This window comes from Elephantulus edwardii, unplaced genomic scaffold, assembly GCF_000299155.1.
Source record: "Elephantulus edwardii isolate Elephantulus edwardi_28Jun2011 unplaced genomic scaffold, EleEdw1.0 scaffold00058, whole genome shotgun sequence".
In the NCBI taxonomy this organism is placed as follows: domain Eukaryota; kingdom Metazoa; phylum Chordata; class Mammalia; order Macroscelidea; family Macroscelididae; genus Elephantulus; species Elephantulus edwardii.
The window spans coordinates 3,279,350-3,293,706 of record NW_006399808.1 but is presented as its reverse complement, the minus strand read 5'-3'; the positions used below and the strand labels follow the sequence as shown (position 1 = coordinate 3,293,706).

The 14,357-nt window shown below is 42.2% G+C and overlaps 1 protein-coding gene across 1 annotated transcript in view; it reads right to left on the bottom strand.

The window, feature by feature from the left end:
• The window catches only part of POLR3A (polymerase (RNA) III (DNA directed) polypeptide A, 155kDa), a 96,736-nt gene that overhangs the window by 44,827 nt on the left and 37,552 nt on the right, over nt 1-14,357 (bottom strand). Inside the window, exons 21-27 of the mRNA XM_006887560.1 lie at nt 12,560-12,673; nt 7,843-7,929; nt 7,675-7,757; nt 6,965-7,135; nt 4,367-4,460; nt 3,351-3,443; nt 4-168 (exon numbers count right to left, since the gene is read on the bottom strand). Coding sequence (XP_006887622.1) covers nt 4-168; nt 3,351-3,443; nt 4,367-4,460; nt 6,965-7,135; nt 7,675-7,757; nt 7,843-7,929; nt 12,560-12,673 — 807 coding nt within the window. The remainder of the gene's footprint in view (nt 1-3; nt 169-3,350; nt 3,444-4,366; nt 4,461-6,964; nt 7,136-7,674; nt 7,758-7,842; nt 7,930-12,559; nt 12,674-14,357) is intronic.

The following is a 14,357-nucleotide window of genomic DNA, read 5'->3' as shown; positions in this document are numbered from 1 at the left end:
CACCTTGGGGAGATCCTCCTTCAGGAACTGCAGCACATAGTACATGGAGCTCTTACTGTTCTCTCTGGGGGTGACACACACCACAGCTTCGCCATGCACAGCCACGTCTCCAGGCTTCACGCGGAGCTTGGATGTGCAGATGGAGTACCGCACTGTCTCAGCATTCACCTGCAAGGACCAGCATCACTGGTAGGTTCGCAGCTATAACGCCAGCACTGCTAGACTTAGTTTTATTGCTGCACTCGTTAATAAGTTCTTAGTCACTTGTCCCATCTCCTCACATTTAATAACAAATGTATTTCCTATTTATGTACTCTATGTGGAACAATAACAACCTCTTACGTACTAAATATAAAATGTAAACTCCTGTTGACCATTAAAAGCCCAGCTCATGGTGACCTCTCGTGTGCACAGTAAATCATGCCCCAGAGGGCTTCCGATGGCCGAGGTTTTGGAAGGAGATCACCATGTCTTTCTTCCAAGGTGTCTCTCAATAAATCTGAGTTTTATTCATTAAAAAAAAATAATGTTTTTTGTCCCTCCATCCTACCCCTACAAGGAATAATTTTTTCAGTCATTTAAAACACAAGCCAATTACAGCAACAACTAGCCTCTCCTCAGGGAGGAGTTTCAAGAAGGTGCTGAAGATAGGACAATTTAAAAAATTCAGTAAAGCTTCCCTTTTGTTATGGACTGGCCTGCATTCCTAAAAATAGGTGCTATATATCTTAACTCCTGCACCTGTTGTTATGGTCTCCTTTGGAAGTTGTCTAGAGAACAGAAATCTGGATATAGAGGCACAAGGCCATGAATTTCTTTCTACCTCCAGCTTCAAGCCTCATTTTGTCACCAAGTCATGTTTTCCAACTAATGATCCTTCTAACTTGTTTATAATTTTTGCATTCCAATGACTTACTGCTACACCTTGATTGCATGTTTGATTGATTTCTGACTGAAAATACGGGTAGAAATCCTCTCTTTTCTCCTCTTTGGCTCTGGCTATTGGTACATATATCTGAATGATGGATCCTGTGCTTATAACACTATTTCAGAATGATTCTATAAATGGTCTTTTTTTTAAAATTGCTTGTTTGATTACAAAGTTCATAGTATACAATGTGTTTCAGGCTATTTTTCATTCACACTGTGTTTCATACAATCATTTTCTTGCTTTATGGGGTAGTTCTTTTCTTTTTTTAAAATTATTTTACTGGTGTACATACATAAAAATGGTCTTTTTGACAGTGAAAGCAACCCCGTTTTCCCTCACTTTTCACTTCCATTTCCAGTGTAGCAGATCATATGATTGTCAGATTCAAAATATCCCAAGCTTATGCATCTCAGTTCGCCAATGCCCAGTATGTCACCATTCATTTGTTCCATTTCTTTCTTAACAATGTTCAATTTTTCTACATCCATACTTCTAATATTCCATGTCCAATCACTAGTATCTGCTTGCAACTGTTCCTATTTGTGTTTCTCAATACAAGCCCTCAGCCTCTAGTGCCCTGCTAGTCTAAGTATGCCCTATTGTACATAGGGTTTTCAAAGGCCTGTTATTTCTGGAGTGGATGGCCAATCCTTCTTTCTAGTCTGTCTATCTTTGGATGCTTAGCTTTATTCCAAGGTGTCTCTGGAAGGACTTGAGTTTTATTCCTTATAAAGGAAGTTTTTGTTTTCTTTATGAGTTTTGTTATAATAATGAGGCAATATTAGGTATGCTATAAATCAACCTGGGCTGCTAACGGAAAGGTCAGTGGTTTGAACCTCCCAACCACTCTTGGGAGAAAGCTAAGACAGTGTGCTCTTGTTCTGTTCTACTGCCTCAACAGTCTGATGCAGGAGTTCTAATTTGTCCTAGAAGATTGCTGTGAGTCAGAATTCACTTGACAGAAGTGAGATCTGTTGTTGTTTGTTTTCTTGTGAGATATTAAAGAGCAAATAACCAAGTAAAGCTGGGAGGAGAAGAGCTATAATGCCTAAGAAATATATAAGAACATGAAAGAACTTTCCCTCAGAGCTGAGAATGGGAGAGAACACAAGAGAGACACTTCCCCCAGAGGTGAGCCATACAAAGGTGAGCCACAAATGTGGATATGCAGCCTCCAAAACTGTGAGAAAAATGTTCTTTTTGTACAGTGTTACTAGAGAGCTCAGACTCTTTCATCTGACACCACGACCACTGCTCATGTGCTATCATCTAGGATCTACCTGGAAAATTTCTGTATTTGTGTCCATTCTAAAAAATGGTAATTCAACAGATTGTAGAAATTACTGAACATTATCACAAATAATTAAAAAAAACAACACACCCTTCCAGAAGATAATTCACCATGGCTGAAGCAGGATATCAACTGCCAAAAGATCAAGTTGCAAAGACCATGGACTTAAGGGCATTATTGATGATACCAGATGTGTTTGGCTGAAAGCACAGAGTGCCAGAAAACTGTGTGCTTGTATTTTACCGACTATTCAAAATCATTCAGCTGTGGGGATTAGAATACGTTATGGACAATGCTTATAAAGAATAGGAATTGCAGTATACCTTAATCTTTAAACTGATATTCTTGCTCTTTAGCACTTTAAACAAGCCCTTGACAGATTTTCCTAGTGAAAAATGTCTTGATCTCTTGGCTGAGTCTACCACGCATGTTGATTGTCTGTCCAAGTAAACTGAAATTGTTGTGGGTAAGGTGAATATATTTCTGAAGTGATACCACACTGAGACAGACTAACAAGAAAGGCCTGGCAACTGACTTTCAACCAAATAAAAACCCAGGAGCACAGTGATTCAAATCTTAGTGGATCGGGAGATCAGTGCAGGATCAGTCAGGACGTGCTTCTATTGCAGAGGCTATTAGCAGGGACGGATATGCTAGTAGACACAAAACTAAAGGATTTAACTACATGAGAGAATGACGGATGATCTTTCTACTGTTACCTCCTCATACACGCTGATACAGCATGCCAGGATAATCTACCCATCCAAATACACTGCCCAGGGCAGCAAGGAGCTATGCGGAGTGCGGGGACCTCTAGATGAGTCAGGAAGCCCTGCTTGGAGCTTCACCCAGACCCTGGAGGATACCTGGTTGCTGTGACACTGTTTCACAAGTAAGTTACTGTGTGGTCTAAACTAATTGTGCCTTTAAATGCCAAAATCTGTCAGGATCAGGATAAGAAAGCCAGACTAGAAAGATTCGACAGAATCTCCCAGAACAGAAACCCAACAGAATGTTTGATGATGCACTCAGTGCCTTGCTTAGCTCTTGTCTTGGTTAGTCCGTATCTATCTTGGGACCAAAGGAGGATGACTTCCCGCACTATACACATTCAATTGTGTGACTCACTTCCAGTCTCAGAAGTCTAATCCGTTCCAAGGAGAGCTTGATAAGAATAAAGCAATCATCCGGAAGGAACACTTCTTCAATATATTCGGAAATCTGTGGTTCAAAAGATGAGAATGTTAGACAGTTTATCAGACAGCATCCTCTGCCTGATCTTTAGGTATTCAGGAGGCGTGGACACAACAGACTGGTAAAGCCAGCAGGTGTGGACGTGACTGAATGGCAGAGCAAGAAGGCTTTGTGGACACGACTGAATGGTAGAGCAAGAGGCGTGGATGTGACTGATGGTAGAGCAAGAGAGCTATGTAGATATGACTGAATGGTAGATCAGGAGGGCACAGACGTGACTGAATGGTAGATCAGGAGGGCACAGACGTGACTGAATGGTAGATCAGGAGGGCACAGACGTGACTGAATGGTGGAGCAGGAGGTGTGGATGTGATTGAGTGGTAGAGCAAGAGGGCTGCGTAGACATGACTGAATGGTGGAGCAGGTGGGCATAGACGTGAATGAATGGTAGAGCAGGAGGGCACAGAAGTGACTGGTGGAGCAGGAGGGCTGCGTACACATGACTGAATGGTGGAGCAGGAGGGCACAGACATGACTGAATGGTGGAGCAGGAGGTGTGGATGTGATTGAATGGTAGAGCAAGAGGGCTGCGTAGACATGACTGAATGGTGGAGCAGGTGGGCATAGACGTGAATGAATGGTAGAGCAGGAGAGCACAGACGTGACTGAATGGTGGAGCAGGAGGGCATGAATGTGATCAAATGGTAGGGTAGGAGGCATAGACATGACTACAGGATAGAGCAGGAGGGCAGGGCGTGGATGTGAAGGATGGTAGAGCAGGAGGGTGTGGACATGACTACATGGTAGAGCAGGAGGGAATGCACATGTCCAAATAGCAGACCAGGAGGAAGTGGATATGACTGAAGGGTATAGCTATTGCCACTCAGTGTCTGACTTCTCTAAAGACCACCATTCCCATTTCTTAGTATCAAGACAGATTTCTTTTTTACCTCTCCCAAGAGGGTTTTCTCAATTCTCCCTTTCACTAGACGAGCATAATCAGCATCGTCATCCTTGTCCAGCTGAGCTGTGATGATTGGAGTGCTAGGAGAAAGACAAGAGAGGAGATTACAGCACAGAAAGGATCCTGCTTGAAGACTACGGCCTTATTACACTGTAATACCACATCCACTCCTCACTTACTGACACAGTTAGGTTCCTGAGACCAGGTTGTTAAGTGAAAAACTGTCATTATATGAAAATGGAGGATGACTGCGTTCAATCATAAAATGGAGATGCCAGCATCATTATAGACTGCCAAACTTCATCATTATCAAGTTTCCAGATTACACCATCACATAACTGCCTAACAGTGATGGCCCAGCAAGCTAACAGAACTTCTCAGCCAGCATCACCCTCACCCAGTCGTCCAGTGTTCACACTTATGCATTAATAAGTAGATTTTTAAACTATTATTGTAAATGTGAAATATTGGATAATGAGACAGCTGATAAGTGAGAACTGCATTTAAAATCATAAGTAGATGCAATTTAACAAGCATCCACTACGTGGCAGGTATCCTACTAAGGCCTTCATTTTACTCTTAAGACTTGCTCATTTTGAAGCTTCTGAGGCAACTCACTCCAACAGTGAGTGAGATGACTTTCAGAAAACTCTTTCTGACAAAGTGAGCCCATCTCTTATCTGCTTTTAATAAAGTTATTTTTGTTCTTTTTCCTGAGTCACCTGACTCAGAAGAGAAAAGGCAGTGCCATCTAGTGCCCCTATTGCAAAGGCCTGAACACAATGAGCATCTACCCAGGTCGCATCTTTCACTCGTTGCTGGAAGAGGAAAGAATTTTCTCAGTTTTTAGCCTTTTCATGACCTGTGGGTACTGGTTGAGTCAATTCTTGACTGGACGGTGACCCTACGTACTAAGGATGGGATCCTTGGAGGGTCCTGTGCCATGCTCTCCCTCAGGAGAGCTCAACTGTTGCAGTCACTTTATTAGTCCATCTCATGGAGGGTGCTGCTGTCCTTTGCTGATCCTCCACCTTTCCGATCATTATGTCCTTTTCTAAGGACAGACCTCTCCTGATAATATGCCCAGCAAACCTTCCTGGGCTCTAAGAACACCTGGAGTACTACTTTCAGGATAGCTTTTTTTGTTCTTCTTGCAGTTCACAGGACATTCAATACTCTTCACCAACACCACCATTCAAAGGCATCAATTCTTCAGTCTTTCTTATTCATTACCCAACTTTCACATCCGTATGAAGCAACAGCAAATACCAGGGCCTGGTCAGGTGTACCTTGTTCTTTAACATAACATCCGTGCTTTTTTAGTACTTCAAAGGTCCTTGACAGCAGATGACCAATGCAAAATGGTTTTTGCTTTCTTGACTCCTGCTATCAGAAACAAGTTTGTTTTCCTTTATATGTCCTGCACAGGCTGGGGCGTCCACCATCTCTCATTGGACACAGCACACTTAAAAGGCACATGCACGGGGCCTGTGTCATCAGGGAGCTTCTTGCACTGCTGGTCCGAATCCTCGGCATGATTTTTACCCTGGTGGAGAAGTTTTTGGATGTGCATAGGGATTTGATTCTTAGAAGATCCCATTCATCTATTTTATCTTCTCCTGGTTATAGGTAATCTATTTCTCGATTTTTACTCCCTTCTTCCTCTTTTCTCATCCTTATTAAAACTTCAAGGTTGGTTCTATTGTGTGTAAATTTTTCCTAAGCTTATTTTAATAGTGGCCTTATACCATAATTGTCCTTTTGTGACTGGCTTATGTCATTCAGAGCAATTATTTCTAGATTTATCCATGTTGTATAGTAGCACACAAATTCTTGATTCTTTTTCTGTGATGTATTATTGTGTGAATGTAACATACTTTTTTTTTCACAATTCATCTGTTGATAACACCCAGGTAGTTTACAGCAGTTTTCTTCTATAAATAATACTGCAGTAACCATGGGTGTGTGTACATCAGTTTGTGTTGAAGCTTTTATTTCTCTGGAATATCTATGAACTTTGAGAAATGATGACAGTTACAGAAAGGCTTCAGGTCTTTTGTTCATAGGGTCCCTGTAAGTCGTGCTCGACTGTAATCATCAAGAATAACATATTTCTAATAGAGGGATTCCTGGGTCAAATAGTATTTCTATTTCCAACTTTCTAAAACAGCACCAAGCTGCTTCCCGTAGTTGTTGTTATGTACCACTGAGTCAGAATCGACCCATAGCTGACCCTCTAGCAGGTTTTCAGGGGCAGTTTAATCACATGGGAGGAGGAGATTGCCCATCCTTCTCCTGTGGAGCAGCTGGTGGATTTGAATCATGCAGACTTGGGTTGGCATCTCAGCTTCTTACCACGAGAACATCAGAGTGCCCTGCTTTCCAGAGTAGTTGCACTGTTTTACATTCCAAGGAGCCACCATTTGAGTGGCTGAACAAGTATAATTAACCAAATATAATGAAAATAGGACTAGCAGCAGAACAAACATCACCCAGAGAGCAATACATTTTTCCATTAGCATATTATACGTGTGTGCATGACAACAGGATCATTATCTTAAGCAACAGCAATGAAGTTGGGTACCTGATGGCCTTGGAGGCATTGATGATCTCTTTGATTCGGGGCACGCCCAGTGTGATGTTCATGGAGGCCACCCCCGCGAAATGGAAGGTCTTCAGGGTCATCTGCGTGCCTGGCTCGCCAATGCTCTGTGCACAGAGTGCGCCCACTGCAGAGCCCGGCTCCATCTGGGCCCTTGGGAGAGAAGATACAAGTGGAAATACAACCTAACAGTGGGAAATCCAGCAAACTGCTGGGAGAAGCTTCTGACCATGCTCTTCAAAAGGTGTTAGAGGCAAAGAGTCAAGAAGGAACTGGCCATGAGCCAGGCTGTTTGTGACAGAGGAATAGGTTGGCCATCCATAAGGTGTAAGGGCAGAAAGGGGACTGTGACTGTTCAGAGAGGTCTGACATGACTGCTGTGTGGCGATCTGTTACTAGAACATAACAAATGAGTCTACATCCATGGCTGGTAAAGTCCTAAGTGCCATGCTAACAAACAGCACTGCGAGTGGAGCAGCTAACATCTGGTAATAGCTTCTTTGTGTGAGGACACTTAGAAATCTCTCAATAATTATTTTCACATCTAAGAGCACTGGAAAGCCAGTGGAGGCACAGATGGGGCTGACACATAGTCTCGTTACTGAAAGTCACAAGCTTCACTGTACAGGATCCTGTGCCCGTGCGGACCCTACATTTAACGCCCTCCTCTTTAAGATATCTAGCATCCCTACCTCATGTACTTGTCCCTACAGGTCTCCAGAAACTTTTCTATCTGGGTCGGGGTGATCCGGTCCAATTGGTACAACACACGAGGCTGAAAAAATGGAAATGCAGAGTTAGGGTGGTGACATCGGAACATACTGTGGGGTCTGCCACCTGATGTCTGGCAAGGACTTTACCTCAGTTGTGCCATTATCATTGATGCCATATTTATCTCTGGTTTTCTTGATCTTCTCAGAAACCCCTTTGATGAATTTCTTTATTTCCTGAAATGTTACACAGCAAATGTCAGTTTTCAATTTCTCAGTAATGTGGATGGCATAATTCAGTTCATAAACTTACTGGCAATAGATGGTGAGTGAGCCCATCTTATTTAGCTGTAAATGAAAAAAGATGCAATATAGATACTAGTTCTATTAAAAAGTGTTTTCCCAAGGAATACACAGCGCATATTCACATGCCAGCAAAGGTGACAAGAGAATGAAAAAATACATATTCATGTTTCCAGGTTTTGGCAATAAAAAGAAAAATAAAAGTACATATTCAGAGCAGGCTAGAGACTTTCGCTTTGACTCTAGTTTTCCTAATAATCAATCTAAAAGGGAGACTGCCTGTTTTAAAATCTAAGGTGCCTACAAAATAAATACACTCTCAGACTTCAGAAGCCTTTCTATTCATCCAAGTACCAAGATCAGAGAGCGTGGTGGTTAACAGTGTCAACCCAACAATAGTTCTCAATATTATGTAATGAATCTGTTGTTGTTGTTATGTGCTGTCAAGTCACTTGCGACTCATAGTGACCCTATGTACAAGAGCCCTAAATCCTGCTCTATCCTGTTCCAACCTCATTGTCTCTGACACACCTACTCCCACTACCCTCAATCACTGAATCGATACATCTCATTGAGGGTCTTCCTCTTCTGTGATGTCCCTCCACTCTTCCAAATGTGATGTCCCTCTCCAAGGACTGATCCCTCCTTTTAACATGCCCAAAGTATGTCAGATGAAGCTTCAGAATCCTTGACTCCAAGGAGCAGCCTGGCTTTATCCACTCCAGGACAAACCTGTTTGTTCTCCTAGTAGTTCATGGTATATTCAACACTCTTCTCCAGTACCACAGCTCAAAGGCATTAATTCTCTTTCTATCATCCCTAGTCACTGTCCAGCTCTTCAATGCATAGCATGCAACTGTGAAGACTATAGCCCAGATCAAGCGCACCTTAGTCTCCAGCCTGACGTCATTGCTCTTCAGTACCCTGACAGCTGACTTTCCCAGTGCAATTCGTCTCTTGATTTCCTGGCTGCTGGTACCAAGACTGTTGACTGTGGAGCCAAGCAAACTAAAACTGTTAACTATCTCAATATCTTCACCATCCATACTGATGCTGCCAACTGGTCCAGTGATTAGAATCTTTGTTTTCTTGATGTTGAGCTTCAATCCATCTTGAAGGCTACAGTCCTTGACCTTCTGCAGCAAGTGCTTCAGGTCCTCCTCAGTTTCAGCAAGCAGGGTTGTATCATCTGCATAATGCAGATTGTTGATGAAACTTCCACCAATCCTGATGCCACATTCCTCCCCATACAGCCCAGTGTTCCAGATGATCTGTTCTGCGTACAGATTGTAAAGGTATGGAGACAGAATACATCTCTGGCTACGTTTAATAAATTCTAACCTCTAGCTCTAGGATGGTTAATAGCGCTCTGGTGGCCTAGAGATGAGAATGTGTGCTACAATCCCAAAGGCATATGGTTTGAATCTGCCAGGTGCTCCACAGAAAAATGGGCAATCTCCTTCTGTGTGATTAATTGCCTCTGAAAACCTACTGGAGGTTACCTAGGGGTTGATTCCAACTCAAAGGTTCAGAACAACAACAGGATGTTAGTGGGGAGCTCTGGTGGCCTAGTGGCAAGAAGCTGCAATGAAATCCCAAAAGCATGTGGTTCAAGCTCGCCAGTCGCTCCGCAGAAGGATGGGCAATCTCCTCACTTGTGATTTACTGCCTCTGAAAACCTGCTAGAGTCAGCTATGAGTACACCACAACAGGAGGTGTATAAGGCAGGATTACAAGCAGATTTATAATGATGATTAGCCTTTCTGGTGGCCTAGTCCATTGGGAGTTGCACTGCTAACCTAAAGGGAGTTTGAATTCACAACTGGCTCCACGGGAGAAATATGGGCAATTTATAATAAATTCCACATGACTGCAGCCTCGGAAAATCTGCTACAGGTTTGCTATGAGTTGGTTCTGACTGGATGGCAATGAGTTTATCTGATTAACGTAGGTCTCAGGATGTAGCCTGCATGGTATCTATGTCTGGACTCTGACAGAAAGCTACTTGGCTCAGTCTCTAGACTTAAACCAGTGATTGCTATACTTGATGACTTTAGGCCCATCAGTACCCAAAGCCAACTATCTGTGATCCTGTTTCCCCACACCACCTTTCAGATGTGCCAGCTTCTGAAGCCAGTAGCCGGCAGCCTCCAAAGTCAGTTGTCTGTCACCCCACTTTCCAACGAGGATCTGGAAGAGTCAGCCTCTGAAGCCAGCAGCCTCCTGCCTGCTGATGACTCAGACTCTACCTCCCCATATGTATCTACCTTGGGGGCTGACCTGCAGACTGTCTCTATAAGCACGTGAGCTATTTCCTGGAAATAAGTCTCTCTTTATCTATATCTAAAAGCTTAATTGGTTTTGCTTCTCTGGAGAACCCTGCCTAAGACAGGCAGAAACCTCTTTGGGGAGCACTCACAAAGGGGTAAGGTGTAATTAAAGAGTTACATGCATTACCATCATGCTCACAGAGGGTCATGCTAAGTGTTATGGAGTGTTTACTGCAGCATTTCCCAGGGTGAGCTGATGGAGCCACATACTGTAGCAACAGAGACTCTCAGGCTGACAGAATGCAGTCCTGGAGATCTGGTAGTCAACCGTACAGAGAGAATATGGGGAAAGAGTGGCCAGACTGTACTTGCTTCAACAACCCTCCCTGAATTATGTGCCTCAACAATCAAAACACAGAATGATGACAGGGAGTGTAAACAGCAGACCCACATACAGTGGACAGGTCAGCTTGTGGGAGGCTGGACTGCACATTTAGCCACCAGTCATTTATTTTTGACTCCTCCATCCTACCAAGGCGGGCTTGGCTTGTGCTACCTAAAATCTACTCAGTCTGTCACTTAGTTGATATGTTTAAGCCTAAAGCATACAGTAAATCAGACACCCCTTTTGCAAAAATAAAATCCTAAAAGTATCCACAGAGATACTGCTAAGATATCTTGCTAAAGATACTAGTCTAATTCTGTCCCAATCTTGTAAAAATGACATCTCTTTAGCCTCCCACAGATTACTTAACAATATCAAGTTACTACATTTCCTGAAGAACAAATTTAAGCCTCAACTTACAACACTGAAGGATTCTATGAGAAAAATCTTGAATGATCCAGGAAACTTCAAAAGAAGATGGAAGGAATACACAGACATTGTACCAAAAAAACCTGTCTGAACCACTTCAGGAAGTAGTATGACCAAGAACCAACAGTACTAAAAGAAGAAGTCCAAGTGGCAGTGAAGGCATTGGCAAAAAATATGGCTCCAGGAATTGATGGATACAAATGGACATGTTTCAGCTAAGAGATGTAGCCTTGGATGTGCTCACTAGTCCATGCCAAGAAATTTGGAAGACTGCTACGTAGTCAATTAACTGGAAGAAATCCACATTTGTTCCCATTCGTGATCCAACAGAATGTGGAAGTTACCAACACTATCACTTATATCACATGCAAGTAAAATCTTGGGGAAGATTATTTTTAAAAGGTAGAAATAGCCTGATGGGCCCCGGAAGGTGGTCTGGAATCCTCGTCCCTTTCAGGTTGGGCCTTTGGGAAAGATGGCCCTAGTGCCCAAGGCTGAGGTGAAAGTGGATGGCGGCGAGCCGAAACTCAGTAAGAATGACTGAGAATAACCTGTCTCCATTAAGGTCTTGGAGAACAAACAGAAAAATAAATAAGTAAATACAACTCTACAAGAAAATAAAATTACAATTCTAAGCTGTTAAATAATGATGACCAAAGGTTCTAGACAAAATTACAAACAAGGCTTCAACCTAGTCATACTCCTGATTTAAACATGAAAGGAAACGCTTCCTTTTCAACTTCTACAGCTCAGCACATGACTGGCGGGAGAGGAGGGAGGACTTTCCTAACACACACCTTCCCGGTCAGCCTTCACATCACTGCTCTCACTGTGATATGTGGGAACAGACATACTTGTACTTTGCCTGGAGATCCTGTGTTCCTGTGGATTAGCAGTATGTACCCAAAGAAACCAATTACAATCTCTGGGTCCCTTTGTTTTTCACCAGAACCATCATTATAAACATGAAGGAGCTGCTGGGACAGGTCAAGTAATACTTTAAAAAATAAATAAACCACAACACCTGAGGAGGATGACCCAAGAAAACAGCTCTCCGGAAGAGTAGAAAAGGCTATATGGATTTCTGATCCCTATTATGTTTAGAGAAATAGTCGTCTAAAAAACTAGTATAAAATACTACTATTGTTTTTTTAAAAAAAAACCAACTACAGAATGACTGGGTTGGCCAACAGGGTAACAAAGGAAGTGCATGGTGAGTTGTTGATAGAAACAGGATTATTAGAAGAAAATCAGTTCTATGACTAAATCTTCCCCCTGCCCCCCAAATAGGGAAATATCTGTATGGAAGACATAAACTAAAAAAGACATGAGCTAATTTTTTTGTTGATTTGTGAGCTTTTTCACAGGCCACTCTTAAATTTTTTGCAAAAGAACACCTCAGCTTCCAGAACCACCTGATGGCGCCTGCCAATCTCACTCGTTGCCAGGCAGCCAAGAGTGAACTGTCCTGGGGGCTCACCTGGAGGAAGCTGTCCTGGCAGCAAAGGAACTCGTTCTTCTTCATGATGGACTCCATGGTCAGGGTCAGCTCATTCTTACTGAGAGCAGGCTCATTCCGACACGGGAACACTGCCTCAAGTAGTGTAGAGAAATTGTGTTACACTTGGAGACTACAGAACAGGAGGTAGCGTTCAAAGTAGCATTTACAAAACAAAATGACCTTATAGAGTTACGTAGAGCAAACTTCTAGCAACTGGTGATTTCCCCTCATGTCACCCTTTCCTTTCAAAACATCTTAAGACTATACCTTTAACATGACTATGAAAATAGAATAAGCAGACTTACAGACTATTCAGGGAGTATTATTCCATTTCTCTAACATTAACTCCCAAATTTGCATTAGAAAATAATATTAAATAAATACACATAAATATTTCAAGAATTAAAATATCCTCTCCTCGAAGTTCATAGGATTTCCTCCAACATTTTAAGGGCTCTAGTCTAGTCTTCTTGGAGACGTATCAGCAGACTATTATATATGTGACTTCTCCTCCATTGATAGTTTTTCTCTACAATAAACTGTTGTAAGGAAAAGGGCTTATACATTTAGAATATTTCCACTGAAAAATTTCCTGTAAGTGGTATTGCTTGGTCAAAAGGTTGATATACCTGAAAGGCATTTGAATATTGTCAAATCTCCCCCCGCCGCCCAAATGTTGTTCTCTATGATACTAATTATTATGTGTAAAATGTTCCAGTTTCCCCAAATCCATTACTCATTAAGCTAGCCTCTCTGATGCTCCCTGGGCCAGACACAGAGAGAAGGTGAAGTCCTCTTATATGACTGTCGTCACTGTATACCGTCAAGTCAGAACCGACTCACCGCTGACCCTTCAGCAGGTTTTCAGAAGCAGTAAAGTGCACAGGTGGAGATTTCCTTTCTTTTTTCTGAGGAACAGCTGGTGGATTTGAACCATGGGTGTTCGGGTTGGCAGCCAAGTCCTTACCACTCAGCCACCAGAGCTCCCTGTTTTACAACCACCATAATCATAAAGGAGTAACGCAGGGTTAGTCAAGAGTCAGTTCCAACTCAATGGTACAGACAACAACAACAACCAGTATTAGACTTTCAACCGATTTTTCTTTTTTATCCTTCATACTTGGGAATGTCATTCAAGGTAGGTAACAAAAAGGAAAACACTTGAAAGCTGTGGTGTATTTACTCAATGGAACTACACAGAATTGAAAAACAGGAGCTCATAAAACATTATACAAAGTGGGTGACCCGTAGAGGACTCTACGATATCTATGGTACACAACGACGACAGTCATATAAGAGGACTTCACCTTCTCTCTGTGTCTGGTCCAGGGAGCATCAGAGAGGCTAACTTAATGAGTAATAGATTTGGGGAAACTGGAACACTTTACACTTAGTAACTAGGAGTTATTATATCTCAGTCACAAAAATATCAAATACTGCATAACACCACTGTTAAAAAACAGGACTGACATGGGGGTTGGAGGAAACTAAGAAAAGAGGGGATGGGATAAATAATGAACATTGCACTGAAATACATGAGGGAAAAAAAGTATGATTAGGTATTATCTGCATGACAATAGTGCAGAATAAGAGATACATAGAAAGGTGGACTGGAGGTCACGGGGAGGAAGGAAACTGTGCAAGAATGAATGAATGGAAATTCAAGTTTTCTGTCAACTTTTATCAAAATCACAATCAAACCTTTTTATTTATTTTTTTTTAAAAGGAACACACTAACTCACTGACTGTGGAGACATATTATTTCAGGTAGTACCTC